Raw genomic sequence first — 21,095 nt, 5'->3', positions numbered from 1 at the left:
GAGGCACATCCTTTTGGACTTGTCGTTAGGCATTCGGAGATTGTCTTGATCCATCAGAAGATGCACATCCAAAGAAAAACCCCACCAGAATTATCTAAAATCATAAAGAATAGACTAAAGTAACTAGGGATGGTGGAGAGAACGAGGGAAAGATCTTTAGATGCATGAAACATCATGGTAGAGGTTAATAATGGTAAAAGAACATCAGAACAGTAAGAAAAGAAATCCATATTAAACAGTGCACAACTCAAAACGATGTTAGCCAGAGAAGGAAGCATACCCTCATCCAGTTCAGAAATGACAGAAACAAAGAGATATTGCAGTCTTCCAATCTTACATCATAAGTCGACCACGCAAACCCCCATTTAGCCAATTCTACCAGGCAAACCCCCACCTTTGAAAGTACTCCAATGAACAAAGCGTGGTCCTAGTGTTCCAACCATCCAAAGAACTGATCTTAAAAATTTTCCAAACAAATTTCAAGTAAACTCCGCCTCCACCAGTCTCCTACCTTCTTCCACCCCAAGAAATCACTATCAATTCATCAACATCTGTGCTGCTGAGTGGACATAAATTCAATAAGATCCACAGGCACCCAGTTCTCAACTTTTTTAATGCATGTCATATAGATGCACCAACTGCTCTTTGACAATTTATTTGTCATCAGGAAGTTCCAGGCTTCCAGCAATGAAGTTTAAGAAACAACAACCAAGGGAAGGTGATCCAAGCATCCAACTGGAGATCTTTGAGGATCCAAATGGAGGCAACGGCAATCTGGTCAACTACTTGGGCTCTACTTTTTTTGAACCTCAGATAAACACTGATCCTGTGAGAGTACCAAGTGATATCAACCCATCAGGACGAAATGGGAACAAGGCAAACACAGACAGCACATTTCAAGCACCTGAAAAGAAGCTGACCCTCTTCGCCCTTCACCTTGCAATCCTGGAAAAAGCTGCAAGTGGCCTTGGAACGCTAGCATTCATCTGGGCTACAGTAGTTCTTCTTGGTGGGTTCGCAGTGCTGCTAGAGGACATAGATTTTTGGTTTGTGACCATAATTCTCCTCATTGAAGGCACCAGAATCTTCAGTCGGAGCCACGAGCTCGAGTGGCAGCACCAGGCAACATGGACCCTAGCAGCAGGTGGACGTTACAGCTTCCGAGCGCTCAGATCCAGCTCCCGCTTTCTCTTTCGGGCTATAAAAGCAATATTCCATCCGTTCTCCATTGTCCGACCACAAGGTGACAGCAGCCCGAGGCCTAAAGGAAGTAACCAAACCATGAGAGAAACCCAAAAGCAAGTTCTTCGAAGTATGACCCAGCGAACATGGTATGCACCCAACGTTCCCCTTCTCCCTCATGCTGGCTGGGTCTTTCTATCAAAAAACATCAGCATGATCCTTATATGGCTGCAGCTCTTATCAGCTACTGCATGTGTGGTGCTTTCCTTGATGCGCCTTATTGAGCAGGATTATGGTGAGGTAGGACAAGAAATGGACAAAAGAAACAGGAGGCCAGCACTGAACATATTCTATGGGCTGGCTCTGGCCGAAGCCCTGATGTTCCTGATGGAGAAGACCTACTGGCACTGGAAGGTCTCATATGGCAAGTTGTTGAAGCAAGTAAGCAGGGAGTGCGAACTAGAACCATCTGGGATTATATCAATCAAACGGTTCTTCTATGATGCATACTCTAAATGCATCAGTGGGAGCATCTTCGATGGCCTCAAAATGGATCTGGTGACTTTTGCCAAGGAGCTCTTGGACTCTGATTATCAGGATGAGCAACTCATCGGGGTTCAAATGCTGCAGAAGTTTGTAAAAAGCAACCACTTCACCTCCGAGACTCTACGCAAGATTGGCACTTCAACCTGGGTGATCGAAAGACTGATCGAGATGCTGAACTGGAAGAATCCAGCTGAAGAAGAAATCAGGCGATGTGCCGCGGAGATCGTGTCAAAGCTTGCTGGGAAGAAGCAAAATGCACTAAGAGTTGCTGGAATTCCAGGAGCAATGGAGTCGATATCGTCTTTGCTGCATACTAGCAACAGCTATAATGCCAAGCCCCATGAAATCTATCAGAGATCCATTATTTCTGATCCAACAAACTATGATTTTTTAGCTTTTAATCTACTGGGTCTGTTAATTCTGAAAAAACTTGCTCATGATCATGATAATTGTGGGAAGATTGGGAATGCCAGAGGCCTCCTGCCAAAGGTCATAGACTTCACAAATGCTAGCCAGAGCTTGCTGCGAAATGACCTAGCATCAGAGTCCCAGATCAAAGCAGTCAAGAGATCGCTGCAACTGGTGAGGATGCTGGTGAGCACAACAGGTAATACTGGAAAAATGCTTCGGCAGGAAATCTCAGAGATTGTCTTCACAGTGAGCAACATCAGGGAGATCTTGCAGTATGGAGAGAACCACATGGTGCTGCAGAAGCTGGGGATTGAGATTTTAACGAGCCTGGCAATGGATGAAACTGCAAGGGAGCAGATTGGGAGCACAGGTGGAATTATTAAACTGCTGTTATTTATCTTCTTCAGGCCAGGATTTACAGAAAATGAGCACTCAGTGAGCGATGAAGCAGGGGAGGCACTAGCAATGCTGGCACTAGAAAGCCGGAGGAACTGTGAGCGGATCTTGAAGGAGCAGAGAATTTTGGAGCGGCTCATCAGTGCACTAAATAATCCAGTGCTCCAAATAAATGCTGCAAGAATCTTTCGAAACTTGTGCGCATACTCTGGAATTGAATGTGCTGATAGCCTCAGGGGAGTCACTGCTGCCTTACCTACTGTAAGCCCCTAATTATCTTAATTTGATACTTCTGTTATTATACATGATCCTACTTTTCTTATTTCAACCACTTGACTTAGCCTAAACATAAACTGGAAAAAAAAGAAGAAGAAGAAAGGCCAATATAATTCGTTGACAACTATAAGCATCATGGTTCAAGTACACTATCTTGCCCAAAGAATTGAGTTTAGAAAATATAGAGATGATAGATAACATGCATTCCAAACTAATTTGTTAAACTCAAAATTCTGTTTAAAATCCTAGAGCACAAAAGAAAACAATGAGGTAGGAAAAATAAGATAAACACAAAATCCTAACCCTCTTGAAGAAATGGTTCTGGCAAAACCTGCAGCATTTATAAACAAACAGCAGACCAAATATGATAATAAACAAAAATTGGGATGTAATAAGTCATTCTTCCATTAGTTATAGCCTTCTTTCCTAGATTTCCACCTTCTATATTTTGTGGATACATTTTCTTTCCATGCAAGTGATTTACAAATAGAGTATCAAAGAACACAAATATCATGTCTATTGCTAACTATATAACTCTTTCCTTTGAATTAGTTGTGTTTTGGAAATTTGGAAGAACCTCAAGTTATTCGTCTTACTAAGAAACAAGCATTGTTCATCTCACCATGCCTTTTCAGAAACTAAAATCCATGAGCATCCCCTGATGTGCTTCCACTGCTGCTGCTGTTGACGCAATGAATGTGTTTGTGAATTTCTTTCAACAGGTTCCAGCAGATACTTTGTAATTCTTAAGGAGAACTTTAAACTTTAGTTTGATACTTTCCAGCCTTAGATTCTTAGAACTCTTTGAATTTCCCACCACTCACATCTTAAACCTATATTTTAAATGTTTCTAACTATACATTAAGCTCACTTCATACGTGAGCATGAGTCAAACATATTCATCCCAAATCAGTTGTTGTAGTATTCTTTCTATGGAACCCATTTTACAGAAATCACATCATAGGACCTTCATCTAGGATAATGTATTTCACTCGTGCTGAACAATTTCCATGTACCTTCATTAGTAGCCATTGCATCGTAAGCAGAGCTGCAAAGGACCCATTCTGTGCCACATCAAATGTTCTTTGACTTTCTACATTCTCCATATTCATTCTTTCAATCACAGAACTCCTTTCATTGTCCATGAACTCTTAGAGTTTTACCCAATAATTGATTAGATCTATCATTACTTGTAAACAATCCTTCCTTTCGTTATATCAGATTGTTTCATGACTGCATATTTCCTATTTCCTCATGTCCTTTAATTGCATTATTATATAATATCTTTATTTGAAACACAAGACACCCTTTTAAATGTAAGCAAGGTCTACCATACCAACAGTATCGTACCATATCGGTATGGTACCAACTTCCAGTTCTGTATGTGAGCCGAACTGCTCTATACCAATCCAAATTGAGTGGAACCGCATTGTATCACCAGTAACAATCTGGACCACCCAGTTTTGGATGGTATCATGGATGGGAGTGAGAAAAAAGTATTGGGAACCTGACTTGTTATGGCGCGTGCACTATACTGTGCTGACCATATTGTATTGAAGTCATGAGATACCAGTTTCAGGGACTTCAAATGTAAATATTGAATATTGCTAAACTCTTAATCACAAAGGATCCATGCATCCTCTCACGTATAATCACACTAACAAACTTACCATTTTGAAATAAATTCCAATATATTCCAGTTTTTTATGTTTATAATATTACACATTAAATCTTTGATAAAATATTTAATGATTCTAAAATCAGTGATGTGCCATCCAAATCGATGATACATAGTACCGATTATAATCTATATCTTTAAACATGCCAATAAACCAAAATATCTCGTCTTTTTGAGATTCCAATGTACACATCAAGAGGGTACAAAAATCAATGTATAAATTACATTAGTATGGTAAATTCCATTAGACAACATATAAATTGAAAATACAATTATTGATCATGATGCATACATCTTAAAATACATATAAATTTAATAGGTTTTGAAGATTCGATCACAGAAAACATAGTATCATACTATAAAATCTTCATTTTTCAAAAATAAGATCTTTGTTTCTACTTAATTTTTATGGCATAGATCATATTCAATAGTCTGGCTCTTCAATTGGATGGTCCATTGTTGGTTTTGAGTCATCAAGCATTTACAAAAAGAAAACTAATGCCTGATATGGATGGAACCATGTACATATGTAATCATGCATCATTCCGATCATAGGCAGCATTTTACATACCATGTACAACTGTGCCACTTATGTGCCCAACAAAGGATTACAGAATCATCTCGAACTGCCAGGTTTGGGGCATACAAAGCCATGCTAGGATCAGGATGGTTCCAATAATCGAAATGAGAAACCAGCAAAGGAGGGGGTGAAGGGAGATTGAAAGAGAGGAAAAGAAAGAGTGAGGCAGGGAGGGAAGGAAAGGGACAAGGAGAGAGAGAGAGAGCTTCCAAAGGCCAGCAAGGCCACCAGATGCCTGCTGTGCTAGCTGGAGGGCCAAAGGAGGAGCTCCACGCTCTTACTGATCAAAATTAAGTGAAGTCAGCAATGTTAATGCTGACTTCACTCGAAATCTTCAAAATAAAAACCGAAACAAGGGTTGAAGCCCCTGTTTTGAACTGGAGGACAGCAGAGCCCATCCTCCAGCCCTCCAATAGGTGCAGTAGGCTTCCGACAACCCTCTAGCAGCCTCCAAGAGCCCTCCTTCCCTCCCCCCTCCTTCCCTCCCCCCACTCTCTCTTCCTCTCTCTCATTCTCCCTCCTCCCTCTCTACCATGTTAGTTTGAGCGTTGTATTGAACGGCATGGGGGCCTATCAAACTGTGCGGCCAGTCGACCAGCCGAGCCTCGCTATGGGCACAACAAACCTTGTGCCAAACTATGTTGAAGTTTGAGGCAGCTGAAATTGGTTTGTGTTAGGCCTTGCTGATCTATGCTGGAGAATGCCAAACAAGCAAATAATGGCATAGACCAACACAAATGGTACAATGGTATCTAACACAATACCATGTTTATAGAGTATAAATACTGCAATGATGCTAACTTGAAATACAAGCCAACATGGTACAGTACCTCAATTCATGATATAAAGAGAGCATTTGACCTAAATTTTTCCCCAATAAAATTCTTTCAAATCAAAAAGCATGCCTCCAATCATGATCTATGTTAAGTTGCCCAATATCTTAATTAGTATCTGCATCAACTGGATAGAAGATGCATGATAGCAAATGCAATCTGCAAGCTAAACTATATTATAGGTTTTATTAAAGAGAATTCAAATAGTCAATCTTGACCAGACTTCTTCAAACTTAAAGAAGCTGCAATTCAACTAAAATTGAACCAGAATCTTACTAAACTATAAACAATTACCAAAAAAAACTATGACTCAACATGCCACTAGAATTGTTTGCTAAAACAGGAAAAGAAGATGAAATCCCTGTTAAGTAAAATTGTATATGAATTTCTTGCTTACAATAGTATGTACAAGGTGTATATATAAGCCTAACTATAATAGATTTTGAGTATGATAACTACTCTATAACAGACTCTAAGTATGACAACAACGATATAACAAACTTTAAGTATGATAACAACTCCATTAATATTATAAGTTGGTTACATTAACAACCACCCCCCCCTCTCCCTCCAAATAACATAAGATGGTATTGTGGAACCCAGCTTGAGCTTGGAAACTAAATCTCAAACATGCTGGGATGAATGGGCCTAAGTGAAGATATGTGCATCTAATCAATGGAGGAAATAGAGCGAAGCTGTACAGTACTATGGCAAATGTGTTGGCGAACGAAGTGACAATTAAAACAGGGGAAAAGAATCAAATCTCTGTCAATTAAAATTGTGTATGAATTGCTTAGTTATAATAGTATGTAATAGGGTGTATATAAGCCGAACTTTGAGTATGATAACAGCCCTATTAATATTACAAGTTAGTTACGTTAACATTGTTCATTTGTCTATCCATTAGATGCATAACTAAGACTTCCAAATGAATTTTTCTTTTTTTGTTTCTAGAAAATTTTGATATCAAATATCATGATCAATGGTGTTGATTTTCATCTTGAATTCACTATCACTCATTTTTCCAAGAAAGCAAATTGGCCCATATACTCTAAAACTATACTCTCTACATGCATAAAAACAATCTAGTATTTACATGTGCAAATGCATGTTTAGAAATAAAATATTATGGATTTATTAATAATTAAAAGGAATCCAGCAGAATAAAGTTTGGAAAAAGATAAGATCAGTTAAACATAAGCGGATACTCTAAAAACATATTCCCTCTCTACATACATAAAAACACAATCTAGAATTAACATGTGCAAACGCATGTTTAGGAATATAAGATTACAGATTTATCAATAATCAAAAGGAGTCCAGCAGAATAAAATTAGGAAGGAGATAAGATCAGTTAAACATAACAGCAGTAGTTTGGTAGGCATGATTTGTCTAATATTTTCTTTAATACACTGTTATGATGTTTTTTGAATAAAGATTAACTAGAATGACTGATGGCAATTTCCCTAAAAAAGTTGATAGACTATGGGCTCAGATTGTTATTTAAAAAGAAAAATGTACAGATTTCTTTACATGAAAATTGTCTTCTTTCCAGAATAAACTTGGCTTGTTTTTAATAATCATCTGGTAGAATAAACGTAGTCAAAGCTTGTTTTGTACCATTTTTGCTTCAGTTATACCTTGTAGAGGTTTCTGAAGAACTAGCACATAAAGACAAGGAGTGCTACTTTGGTCACAAATAGTAAAAGAAACAAAAAACTGAAATAAAGTATCTAATATTGTGACATAACACAAAAATTAACACAACAAATTTTCTTCCTGATTTATAGACATGCTAAAAAGCAGTGATTATTAACGAGAATAAGTACTGTTATTTCAGGAGGATTTGGGTTGGAGGGCTGGAAACGTGAAATAGCTTTCGGAACTTAAAATCTACAAAAATATGATATTTATTAGCAATCCATCTCCTTTCCCACTAAGAGAAATGCATAGTTCTAATACGTAACTCAACCTTATTGGCTTTTCTACAGGTGTTGAAAGCTATTATGTATGAGAAAGATAAACTACTGGAGGTATCAATTGGGCTTGCCACACAGATCTGCAAATTCATGGGCCCTACAGAATATGCTGTGGAACTTGAACGAGCTGGCATTAAAGAAACTGACCTTGTGGAGAAGCTGGTACAGATACTAAGAGAACACAGTTACCCAGAAATTAAGGTTCCAAGAATAAGAAGGTTTGTAATTGAACAAGCAATTTGGCTAATGAAATCCCACAGAAATTATATCCAGTTATTCAAGAATTTAGAAATGGAGAAGCTCCTGGAGAGTGTAGCAGAAACCACATCAGAGCTCGAGTGCTTTCATGTTTTCTCTGGTAGCGTTGGACTGAGCAAGCACCGTAGATCTCTCTCCTCTGTTGTAGACACAGCAATTGAGTTGATGAGCAATGGTTAAAGTCAGCAGGCATGCAACTGGAATGCTAGCCAAATCATATGTACAATTATGAAACAGAAACACTATTGCTAGGCCAATTTCATGTACAACTACACATAGGAACATCATTTCTAGTCCAATCATATGTATAATTACACATTTGAAACATCAAAGGTCATCCAATGTAAGCAGAGGGATAGAAATTCTCACACTTTGTTCCAATTAAGTAAGTCTGTATACAACATCATAAATCGGTAATAATATGAGAGAATACCTAATTCCATAATTGTTTTATGTTTTCTATATAATACAATAGTATCCTTTTGTTTCAGTAGTAGTTACTCATTAATGCTCATCAATATCTTTCTTTGCAGCATATATAAGCCAGCAGAAATGACAAAGTATGACTAAGGGACTGAAAATTCTAAGGGGATGTTCAGATAAGAAATCTTATTGTTCTCATAAAATCTTTCTAGCAGGATCTTCTATTTAGAAAAAATATAGGAGATGGTGTGGTTCAGGAAGATCAGAGCAGCCAGCATCTAAACAAGCCCTAAAAGAGAAAGGACCCAATCTACTACTCCAAGAGCTCACAACAAATTGGATGGGGAGAGTGGGAAGCAGATATTGGTCAATAAAGTTATTTGCAATTTTTACCTTAGAAAAATGTTCCAAAGCTCCATTTAAGATCTGGCTTGAGTCTTTTGCTTAAGAGAGTCGAGAATTGTTCATCTTCTCATTTCTTAACTTAAAAAATGAATCTAGTTATGGATCGATTAGTAATGCAAAGGCTAAGTGTTGCACCAAGAAAGAAAAATGTAAATGTAACAAAAAGATGGAATGTGTGCACAAGTACGTGCATAGCAAAACCACACTACAAGATTAAAGTCTCAGAGAGTAGATAGCACCTCCATATAAATGGTTAGACTACATGCAACCAATAACTTCACAGAAACTGAAGGACAATCTTGTAAAGTTTTCTACTGTTAATAGTAGTAAAAACCAAGAAAGTAACATCGAATAGAGCAAAGATTTTCCCAATAGAGTTGTCTCTCTTATTACCAAAAACCCTTCTCTCTTCTTACCAAAAACCCAATGTTATTGAATAGGAGTCTTGTCTATCACCATAACTTCACACTTGCACACAGATAATGGACTTGTATATCAATTTGGTCTCTCTCCTCCACAAAATGTCATGCCCCAAATTCGGGACATAACACGGCTATGCTACCAAGGGATGGAGCCCACGATAACACGAAGCCAATCCATCATAATCATCTAAAATCCGTCAAATAAAAAGATTCAATTCCATTATTCATCAAATAATTGAACCAATATTGGTTCAGAGCATCTAAATCCAAAAGCAAGTACCAATCCGAATCTCAACATTTATAAATAACTACAAATCCATGATTATAAAATAAATTAAACTTCTGCTGCCAAATTTTCAAGCTTGTTATGCCGATCTTCAAGCTTAGATTCCTTTTGCCGATCCTAACCTTATTTCTCTGTTCAAACAAAAAGAAAACAAAAAGAATATGAGCTACACTAGCTCAGTAGGTAGACTTCCGCTTCCTTACCGGATCAAGCATAAGTTTTCTATGATAATGCATCATTTAGCAAATAATAATTATTGTAAAAATAAACATTTCATAGAGCATATAATAAAACAAGTTATAAGTTCATCATGCATGCATAAATCATGTATATTTTACAATCATGAATCATAAATCATTTCTGTCATGTATTTGTGTCATGTTTCAAAAATATTGCTCACAGATGTTCATGCTAAGGTCACTATTATACCCGTGACAGGGCCATGTTTCTTAATCGACAGAGTTCTTAATTCATGTGCCAACTTTATACCCGCTGGCAGGGTCATGTTTTGTGTGGATGCTAGCTCCGGATGTCGACCTTCCCGAAGGGATTCATTCACAGCCATCTGAGAGCCTTTGAAATCATTATATCTTTTTTTTAAAGCATACATATACATAGATGGAAAAACAATAAAATTCATGCTTCATAATCATGATATTTTTATAAGACATATTCATGAAATCAATGCTCAAAATAAAACATGCTTTTTCATATCACATATGCCGATCCTTATTTTATGAAAAATTATGATTTCATCAATAGCAATTCTTTGCATAAAAATATGATCATTTAAAAATAAATAAGGAACATAAGATCTACTTACCTCGTTCATCTTAGATCTTCAGACTTCGTTAGAAGAATCAGCTAATCCTATTTAAAATATCAAATCATCGTCAATTTCTATTCCATGAATATAATAAGACTAAATTATAAGGAAAGAGGACTGTTGATCGAATGTGTCGGACCATCCAGATACTAGGGTAATTCAGGATCTCTGATCTGAGGGTCAGATTCAAGTGACTTGATCAAGAAATTGTGAAGCACAGATTAGATCAAGATCAATCAATAGAGTTCATTAACAATGAATTTGAAAGATACTTGATATGATCAAATGAGGTTGACATACAGCACGGATATCAAAGCAACTTTGGATCATCTTGTTAGAGTCAATATGAACCCCTAAAAGATGAAGGCATGACTTGGTATAGGATTCATAGACCTTCTTAGAGAGAGAAAGTCAATCATGAGAGAGAAAGTGGAGAGAGAATCTTCGTATCCTTCAAAAGTGGCAATCATGATTGAGATCATCAGAGATTATATCAAGGTGACTTAATATGGATTAACCATGATTGATGTTATCAATTTCGAATAAGGATCGGATCGGGATCCAATTCTGCACGAATTTTGGAGCAATTTCAGGTTATCATATTTTCATCTCAAGTTTATCCTAGGGTCTGTGATACAATCAGAGAGAGAGAATGACCCTCGAGAGATAAAATCCATAAAAAGAGATAAAAAGTCTAGAGAGAGAATTTAGAGAGAGAAAATATAGAGAGAAGATAGAGAGAAAAAGTCCAATTCTAGAGAGAGAAAGACTTAAGAGAGAGAGATGAGAGAAACTTTCTCTCACATATATTTTATTTTATTATTATTATTATTATTATTTTTTCCTTTTTCTTTTCTTTTTCTTTTCCTTTTTCTTTTCTTTTTCTTTTTCTTTTTCTTGTTCCCGTGGCCTTCTTTGGCCGAAACAGGGGACCTAGAGGTCCCCGTGCCTTTGACCGGCCGATCACGGCCATTCCCCACCCGACGGTGGCCGACGGCAAGGGGCGACCCTCCTGTGCTCGAAGACCGAAGCCGGCGATCGGCGGTGACCGTCGGTGCCATAAAAAATCAAGAAAAGAGAGAGAAGAACAGGGCTTTCTTCTCCGACGAAATCCGACGGCTCCTGTCGCCGGCGGTCGTGTCCACAGGTATGGGAAAGAAGGGAGAGAAGAGAGGAAGAGGAGGAAGGACTTACCATGGCCTCCGATGACCCCCACCGGCGTGAAATCGCGACGAGCACGAGTCGAGGGGCCGCGGCTTCAATCGGAAAAATCGGAGAAGAACTCCAGTGATTGTCGATGACTATTGAGTCCTCTCTTAGAGGAGAGGAGGGGGGTTCTTATAGGGCTCGTCCTAGGATCTTTTAATGATCCTAGGACTCCGATTCCTGATCGGAACCGGGGAAGGAGAAGACTCCGATCGGGAGTCTTCTTCCCTGTTTTTTTTTTTTTTTCTGGGTGGGCTTTGTGGCTTTAGGCCCAGTGGGCCGGGTTATCACATTCTACCTCCCTAAAAAAAAATTTCGTCCTTGAAATTAACATATCTTCATTTTCAAATAAGTGTGGATATCTCGTCTTCATATCATCTTCAAGCTCCCATGTAGCCTCTCTCTCTTCATGATTACTCCAATGAATCTTCACATATGGAATGATGCGCCATCTTAGAACTTGCTCTTTTCGATCAATAATTCGGAGGAAAATTTTTCATAGGTTAAGTCTTCGTGAACTTGCAATGGCTCATACTTTATCACATTATTTGGATCAGGTATAAATTTTTTTTTTTTAGTAGTGAAACATGAAAGACATTGTGCACTTAGAATAAATATGGTGGTAAAGCTAGTTCGTAAGCAACATCTCCTACTCGGCTCAAAATTTCAAAAGGTCTAATATATCGTGGACTTAGCTTGCCATGTCTCCCAAACCTCATGACACTTTTTGTAGATGATGCTTTTAGAAAAATATGATCATCAAAGTGAAATTCCAATTCTCTTCTTTTTCTGTCTGCCCAACTCTTTTGTCTATCCTATGCTGCTTTGAGTCTTTCCTTGATCAGATAGATTTTCTCTCTAGCATTCATTTATTATCAGTAAAATCCTTCCTTATTTACAACTAACGTATTTCATAATATCTTTTGATTTAAAGGATTAATATTTCTAATCAATTCAGACCATCACGCTTTTGCTGCGCACTCTAATCTCAACTTACCAAATTATCTAAGTCTATCAAAAATATCTTTGTATATTAAATCAATCAAAGATAGATCCAACTTTCAGATTTCATATAAAATTTAGAATAAAATTTAAGGTTTCCTTGTCATTACTATCTCTTAGGCATAGCACATCAAAATTAAATCTTCATCCACCTTCTATGTTTGAACTTATTACATAAGCTTCATCACTCCTCGAGAATCCAATATGTCTAGAATTAATTTGAGTTAACCTTCGATTTATCTTACAATCATTTAGACAACTTCCAAACCAACCTTTCTTTGCAAAGAAATTAACATCAAAATCAGCAAAATTATCATGTCCTTTATCCATATAGGTTTAGCATTTCAATATCATCGAATATACCTAACATAATATATCAATACCTCCCACTTCATTCTAAGGTCAACACTTCTCGTACTCAGATCAACCTTGCTAATTAAAATCTAAGATATAACTCATCAATTCTATTATAGGCATCATATGCCACTTATGCATAAATTTCATCATAATACCTATTGATTCGAAATCAAATTATTGAATCCTTTCTTTTATATCGATCATGTTCCTCATGATCTTAGCCTCAAGTTCAAATATCACTAAAGTCACAATCCTGAATAATGATAACCTTAACTTTAAATACCACTTAAGTCATATTCTCTAGTGATCATAACCTAAATTTTATATCATTCTATCACGTCCTTATGATCATAATCTTAAGCTTTGATATTATCTATCATACTCCACTCGGTCACATCCTATTGATCATACATAAAGTTTTGATATCACTTTATAATCTCAATGATCTTAAATCTAAGCTCTGATATTATTTTATCATATCCTAATCATTTATATCATTTATATCATAATCTTCAATGATTATAACCTAAGCTCTGATACCATAAAATGTCACGCCCCAAATCCGGGACATAACATGGCCATGCTACCGAGGGATGAAGCCCACGCTAACACGAAGCCAATCCATCGTAATCATCTAAAATCCATCAAATAAAAAGGTTCAATTCCATTATTCACCAAATAATTGAACCAATATTGGTTCAAAGCATCTAAATCCAAAAGCAAGTACCAATCCGAATCTCAACATTCATAAATAACTACAAATCCATGATTATAAAATAAATTAAACTTCTGCTGTCAAATTTTCAAGCTTGCTATGCCGATCTTCAAGCTTAGATTCCTTTTGCCGATCCTAACCTTATTTCTCTGTTCAAACAAAAAGAAAACAAAAAGAATATGAGGTACACTAGCTCAATAAGTAGACTTCCGCTTCCTTACCGGATCAAGCATAAGTTTTCTATGATAATGCATCATTTAGCAAATAATAATTATTGTAAAAATAAATATTTCATAGAGCATATAATAAAACAAGTTATAAGCTTATCATGCATGCATAAATCATGTATATTTTACAATCATGAATCATAAATCATTTCTGTCATGTATTTGTGTCATGTTTCAAAAATATTGCTCACAGATGTTCATGCTAAGGTCACTATTATACCCGTGACAGGGCCATGTTTCTTAATCGACAGAGTTCTTAATTCATGTACCAACTTTATACCCGCTGGCAGGGCCATGTTTCATGTGGATGCTAGCTCCGAATGTCGACCTTCCCGAAGGGATTCATTCATAGCCATCTGAGAGCCTTTGAAATCATTATATCTTTTTTTTAAAGCATACATATACATAGATGGAAAAATAATAAAATTCATGCTTCATAATCATGCTATTTTCATAAGACATTCATGAAATCAATGCTCATAATAAAACATGCTTTTTCATATCACATATGCCGATCCTTATTTTATAAAAAATTATGATTTCATCAATAACAATTCTTTGCATAAAAACATGATCATTTAAAAATAAATAAGGAGCATAAGATCTACTTACCTCGTTCATCTTAGATCTTCAGACTTCATTAGAAGAATCAGCTAATCCTATTTAAAATATCAAATCATCGTCAATTTCTATTCCATGAATATAATAAGATTAAATTATAAGAAAAGAAGACTGTTGACCGGATGTGTCGGACCATCCAGATACTAGGGTAATTCAGGATCTCTGATCTGAGGGTCAGATTCAAGTGACTTGATCAAGAAATTGTGAAGCACAGATTAGATTAAGATCAATCAATAGAGTTCATTAATAATGAATTTGAAAGATACTTGATATGATCAAATGAGGTTGACATACAGCACGGATATCAAAGCAACTTTGGATCATCTTGTTAGAGTCAATATGAACCTCTAAAAGATGAAGGCATGACTTGATACAGGATTCATAGACCTTCTTAGAGAGAGAAAGTCAATCATGAGAGAGAAAGTAAAGAGAGAAAGTGGAGAGAGAATCTTCGTATCCTTCAAAAGTGGCAATCATGATTGAGATCATCAGAGGTTATATCGAGATGACTTAATATAGATTAACCATGATTGATGTTATCAATTTCGAATAAGGATCGGATCGGGATCCAATTCTGCATGAATTTCAGAGTAATTTTAGGTTATCATATTTTCATCTCAAGTTTATCCTAGAGTCTGTGATACAATCAGAGAGAGAGAATGACTCTCGAGAGATAAAATCCATAAAAAGAGATAAAAAGTCTAGAGAGAGAAAATAAAGAGAAAATTTAGAGAGAGAAAATATAGAGAGAAAGTAGAGAGAGAAAGCCCAATTCTAGAGAGAGAAAGACTTAAGAGAGAGATGAGAAAAATTTTCTCTCACATATATTTTATTTTATTATTATTTTTTTTTCCTTTTTCTTTTCTTTTTCTTTTTCTTTTTCCTTTTTCTTTTTTTTTCTTTTTCTTGTTCCCATGGTCTTCTTTGGCCGAAACAGGGGACCTAGAGGTCTCCGTGCCTTTGACCGGCCGATCGCGGCCATTCTCCGCCCGACGGTGCCATAAAAAATCAGGAAAAGAGAGAGAAGAACAGGGCTTTCTTCTCCAACAAAATCCGACGACTCCTGTCGCCGGCGGTCGTGACCCTCCCGTGCTCGGAGGCCGAAGCCGGCGGTCGGCGGTGACCGTCGGTGCCATAAAAAATCAAGAAAAGGAAGAGAAGAACAGGGCTTTCTTCTCTAACAAAATCCGACGACTCCTGTCGCCGGCGGTCGTGTGCACAGGCATGGGAAAGAAGGGAGAGAAGAGAGGAAGAGGAGGAAGGACTTACCATGGCCTCCGATGACCTCCACCGGCGTGAAATCGCGGCGAGCATGAGTCGAGGGGCCGCGGCTTCAATCGAGAAAATCGGAGAAGAACTCTGGTGATCGTCGGTGACTATTGTATCCTCTCTTAGAGGAGAGGAGGGGGGTTCTTATAGGGCTCGTCCTAGGGTTTTTTAATAGCCCTAGGACTCCGATTCCTGATCGGAACCGGGGAAGGAGAAGACTCCGATCGGGAGTCTTCTTCCCTGTTTTTTTTTTTTTTTTTCAGGGTGGGCTTTGTGGCTTTAGGCCCAGTGGGCCGGGTTATCACACAAAATGTTCCCCGAAGTATGGTTATTTCAGGTTAAGAATCATATATCCCTCTCTGACAGTAGAAGAGAAGAAAATTAAGATGTTCCAACAGAGATTCACCATGAAGAAAATCATATCATAACTAAAGAATATATGTTATAATGGACTTTGTCAATGTTTAGACAAGTTGTTGGTAAAAGGAAAAAGAGTTTGACCTGCATAAGCACTGCAAATAAGCAGATTCCATTCATAGTTTTCAATGTAAGTGTGGGCGCTAACAACAAATTCTTATGCTAGATAAATCTAGCAACATGAAACAAGCAAAACAAGAATATAAGCTTTGAAAGGTTGAAACAACAATTCCTTATCCTCCAAAGAATTGTTCTAAAAAAAATGAAACAAAAATAATTGTAAAAAGAAAAACTAAGCTTAGCACTTGAAAATGTGTTTGGATTTTTATTGGAGTATTGTACCATTCCAGTTGTTTCCTTTTATAAAATTCCTTTTGTACTCTTTCATGGGAATAAAGGATGTTGTAGATACTTTTCATCAATAAAAATTTCTTACATACAAACGTTGCATCTTAAGAGCCTCTAGGATATGCACACCTTACATATCTCAAATTGTACACTTGGCATCAGCATCCCTAGTTTAACTAATCATTTGGTTGTACAATTAGGATAATTTGAATTAGACATGTGTTTTCACCTTGTAACACTTACATTCTTGTCAATTCTTCCTATTGGAAGCCAACACCACCAAAACCTTTTTCTCAAATGAAGATGTGGTCTGAAATTGAATCAAATGGTACATAAATGACAAAAGGTAAATGATCATTGGCTCTCCAGGTTAAACCTGACATACTTTGCTTGCCCGTTACTTAATAGCTTAAACTTTTGAGATGTAGTAGTTAACATGGTGTTGGAATTGAAGGTCCTGGGTTCCAGTCCTCATCAGGCCAATTTTCTTAAATTTGCCCATTTGCTATCTTAAATATTTTCTTCTCTTGACTCAATCCTGGTTATTATCTTGCCTTTTGTACATTGTTGACCCCTTAATGGTAGCTTAAGCTTTTAGGTTCTAGTGGATAGCTGACATGACATCAGAGCTGGAATTCTCAATCCATATATCCACTGACTCAATTTTTTTTTTTTTAATTTTCCTGATTTACTTTGACTTGTTCCTCGTTGTTATATTGAGTCATTTTTTACTTCTTTATGCCTTTACATCCATCGTCCAGATGCATCTGAGAGGGAGGTGTTAAGGCATGATATACATTGCTGACCCCTTTCTTAATAACTTAAGCTTTTGCGATCTAGTGGTTAGTTAAAGCTCCAATCACAAGAATGTGGAATCAATACAACTAACAATACACAGCACATTGGTTTAAGAGTTCAAAAGATGCAACAAATTTTCTTTAGGTTTCAGCCAAAATTTATTTTTTGTTTCTTCTATTTATTCCTATTTTTAACTCCAGGGGAACCTCCAATAAAGATGAGAAGGAAAACAATCAAACTAATATGGTAACAAAAGCATAAAAACTTTAAAGAGAAATAATTCACTATAATATATATACAATATGGCCTTTACCATAAATTAGAAATAAAAAGAAAAAAAATCAATTGAAGAAATCATTCCACTATGAGTAATTTGAAACATGTCCAAAGTTAAGATACACTTAATATTGGTGCTAAGCATGTGAGATGCACCAGCAGTCCCAAAGAATGAAGGTGCAACAGTCATTTGATTAGCTTTCATGCCCATTAGAATTATGTGATTTAATTTCCTATTTTCCTTTTCCTTTCAACATATGTTCTAATTCGAATGTCACCATCGAACTACCTCGTCATAAGATAGCTAATATGCCAATGACTGTGAATGCGTTTGTGTCTATGGGTCTGTTTGCTGTGCCAAGGCCTAGAAGTTTAGAACATCCTCAGCACCAAAATTGAAGTAGCTCAGGTTAAAATTATGCTTAAAGGGCGAAAAAAGAAAAAATGCTTTTAGATTTTACTTTTAGTTGATTTACATTTTTATTCTCTTATGAGTCTTATATTCAAATTTTGCTAGAGGGTTACATATTTTCTATTTTCAAGAGGGATTTGACACTTAATTTTGGGGCTCTTTTTCTAGTGATTTTTACATCTATACTGAGTCACATTGGTGTCCATCAGTCATCATGACTCAACAAAAATGAAACATGCTCCAACTTACATTCAGGCCTTAAGATAAGAACATATGTTCCCAAGAGAGTAATCATAAGTTAAAACATTCAAGGATAAGAAGCTCACATGAAAACCATTTGGAGTCAGCTCAGCCAATTTGAATCCCTCTCCACATAGGATAAGTCCAATGGTCAAATCCAGGCAAAGACAACTCCGATATTTCTGAATCCGACCTGAAAAGGTACATCTCTTATTGTGTTGAGCATAAGTTTTCGACATTGGCAGGTAAAAACTATTTCATTAGTCATGAATGCCATCTAACTTAATGGGACTGCACATGTGGATAGTAGATACAAATATTCCAGCTAGCAAGCAGAACATATCAGCTTCACATCTTACTAGGTTGACTTAGTGAAACTTGTCATGAAATCCGCAAGTTAGTTTCTTCCGTCATTTAGATTGCTAACTTCTTTTTTAATTGAGAATAATAAATTGCCAACTTCATATAATTCATCTATATTGAAAAAATAAAATAAAGTTTGTGTAGGGGTGAAGTGGATCAGATAATATCCATCTGGATCCGTTTTCATATCCAAATCTATCCAGATATAGATAGAAATTTGAGCATCCATATTCATTAAAAAAAGATAGAAATGGATATGGATAGACAACTATCTGATCTATATCTGAATATCCGATTCTACTTATAATTCTATTTAATTTTATATAGTATTCATCGATTTTTAATAAAAATAAATGACCATATTAACATGCTATTAATTTGATTTATTATCTAGTTGGTAATATCTCTGATTTTATGATCATAAAGTATAGTCATCCAACTTATGTCCGTATTTATATCTATACTTCTGGTATCCGATTTGTATCAATGTCCATTTAAAACAAATATGGATATAAATTTTTACATCCGACTAATATCCGTATCCATATTTGTATTCATTAAATAAAACAAATATGGATATGGATATAGTAGAATGCGATCCGTATCTGATCCATTTTTAGCCCTGAGTTTGTCACTGCTTCAATAAACATCCATTAACAACCGTGGCATCCTACAGGGGGAATCCTAGTTCCTCCCTATGTACAACCAATGACATAGCTAGATGGTTATCTATATGACAAGCAATTTTTCCCCTTTTTTGCAGGAAAAATAATTTAACATCGTCTAATAATGCCCAGTAACTACCGATAAACTATGTGACCAAAACAAAAAGAAGGAAAAAAGTAAAGAAAGAAAGACAATTGATTGTTCAACATTAACACCTCTAATAAATGAACGGATTTTTATAAAACAGCATAATGTATGAGTTGATGGATTCTACTTATAATAAGAAGCGATGTTAAAAGATTCTTCACTTCGTAACTAACAATTCTTGTATCGAACGAAGAATCTCCTAAAATTAGTTTTCTTTTAAACAATGCTTTTATAAACCAATAGGGCTTGGGGAAGAACAATAGCAGCATTTCTTAACATAAAGAAAATATATTGGAAGAATCTGTATCAAACTATGAAAGAACACGATTCTTGTCTTGCAAGTGCCAACTTATTATTATTCTTATTATTATTTGAAGGGCCAACTTAAAGATTATTAAAAACATAAAGCATCTGATTTCACCAGCATATATCAAATTAACGATCAGAGAGAAGTTACTGGACAAGCTAGTTGAGAATGGTACCCGACCATGATAAGAATGGCGCCATGGGTTCCTTGAGATGATGAAAGGCTTTAACCGTAATCTCAGGGGACTATGAGAGGAAGCCCCCAAGGGGTATTGTGGGGTCCGAGCGCGGCAATGAATCGCTCTCTTAATCGTCGTCCAACGCAACTCAAGGAAGATCACAAAGGAAATAAAGATATCATGGCCATGATAGCGCTTTGGACGTCCTCCCTTCTCTCGAAACATTATTAAACGAAAAGAATAAAAAAAAATGGGCGTCATTTGTGGGCTAAAAATTTTTTATTGTCTCCAACCAGCGCTGCGTGCATCCCTTTTCTCGAAACATTATTATACCAAAAAAAGGCATCATCTTTTGGCTACAAATTTTCAATCTCGGCAACCAGGATCCTCTGGACGAGTTATTTTTCTCCAAACATTATTAAACAAATAAAAAAAAAGGGTATCATTTTTGAACTGTAATTATTTTTTTTTATAAAGAGCTATAAATTTTTGATGACTTCGTTACCTAAATAATATTAAAAAAAAATATTTATCAAACTAATACATATTTAAACTTATTTGTCAAACTAATACAAATATATAAAACACTATTTGAAATGGTATTTTTTTGGTGAAAAACACCATTTCAAATGATATTTTATAAGATTCACGTCACCACCTTCCCCATCTCTCGTAGACAAAAAAAAATAATTCAAAATCATCATTTAAAATAGCATTTTTGAAAGCACCAAAATCACCATTTCAAATGGCGTTATTTCCTCTTATATACAAAAACAAAAAAAAACATACCTTCCTTCCTCTCCGACGGTGATCTCCGATGGCACTCTCCCTCTCCGACGGTGATCTCCTTCTCTATGGCGCTGTAAGTCTCTCTTTCCCCCTCTTCTCTCTTTCCTCCCCCTCTCTTCCTTCTCTTCTCTCCCTCTTCCCCCTCTTCTCTCCCTCTGCCAGTGGCGGCCAGCCCCCCACCCCCCGACCGATGGCAACCCGACCCCCCTTTGGCCCAACGGCGGCCGCCCCCCTCCCCATCCGCCCCTCCCTTTTG

General features: G+C 36.6%; 1 protein-coding gene and 1 long non-coding RNA gene across 2 annotated transcripts; one reads left to right on the top strand and one right to left on the bottom strand.

Annotated features, from left to right (window-relative positions):
• The first annotated feature begins 230 nt into the window (after nucleotides 1–230).
• Nucleotides 231–8,524, top strand: LOC105033060 (uncharacterized). The gene is made up of 2 exons (XM_010907712.4): nucleotides 231–2,796; nucleotides 7,894–8,524. The coding sequence occupies exons 1-2, from the start codon at nucleotides 619–621 to the stop codon at nucleotides 8,317–8,319; spliced, it is 2,604 nt and encodes an 867-aa protein (XP_010906014.3). The 5' UTR covers nucleotides 231–618; the 3' UTR covers nucleotides 8,320–8,524.
• LOC140859114 (uncharacterized) lies at nucleotides 8,139–20,314 on the bottom strand. The gene is made up of 3 exons (XR_012142600.1): nucleotides 20,053–20,314; nucleotides 18,476–18,582; nucleotides 8,139–8,278 (listed from the first exon to the last, which is right to left on the bottom strand). It is a non-coding gene; the product is annotated as an uncharacterized lncRNA (long non-coding RNA).
• Between the last annotated feature and the right edge of the window lie 781 nt (nucleotides 20,315–21,095).

Source organism: Elaeis guineensis, chromosome 7 (assembly GCF_000442705.2).
Source record: "Elaeis guineensis isolate ETL-2024a chromosome 7, EG11, whole genome shotgun sequence".
Taxonomy (NCBI): Eukaryota; Viridiplantae; Streptophyta; class Magnoliopsida; order Arecales; family Arecaceae; genus Elaeis; species Elaeis guineensis.
Note: the sequence above shows the minus strand (reverse complement) of the source record. Positions and strands in the feature narration are given on the sequence as shown.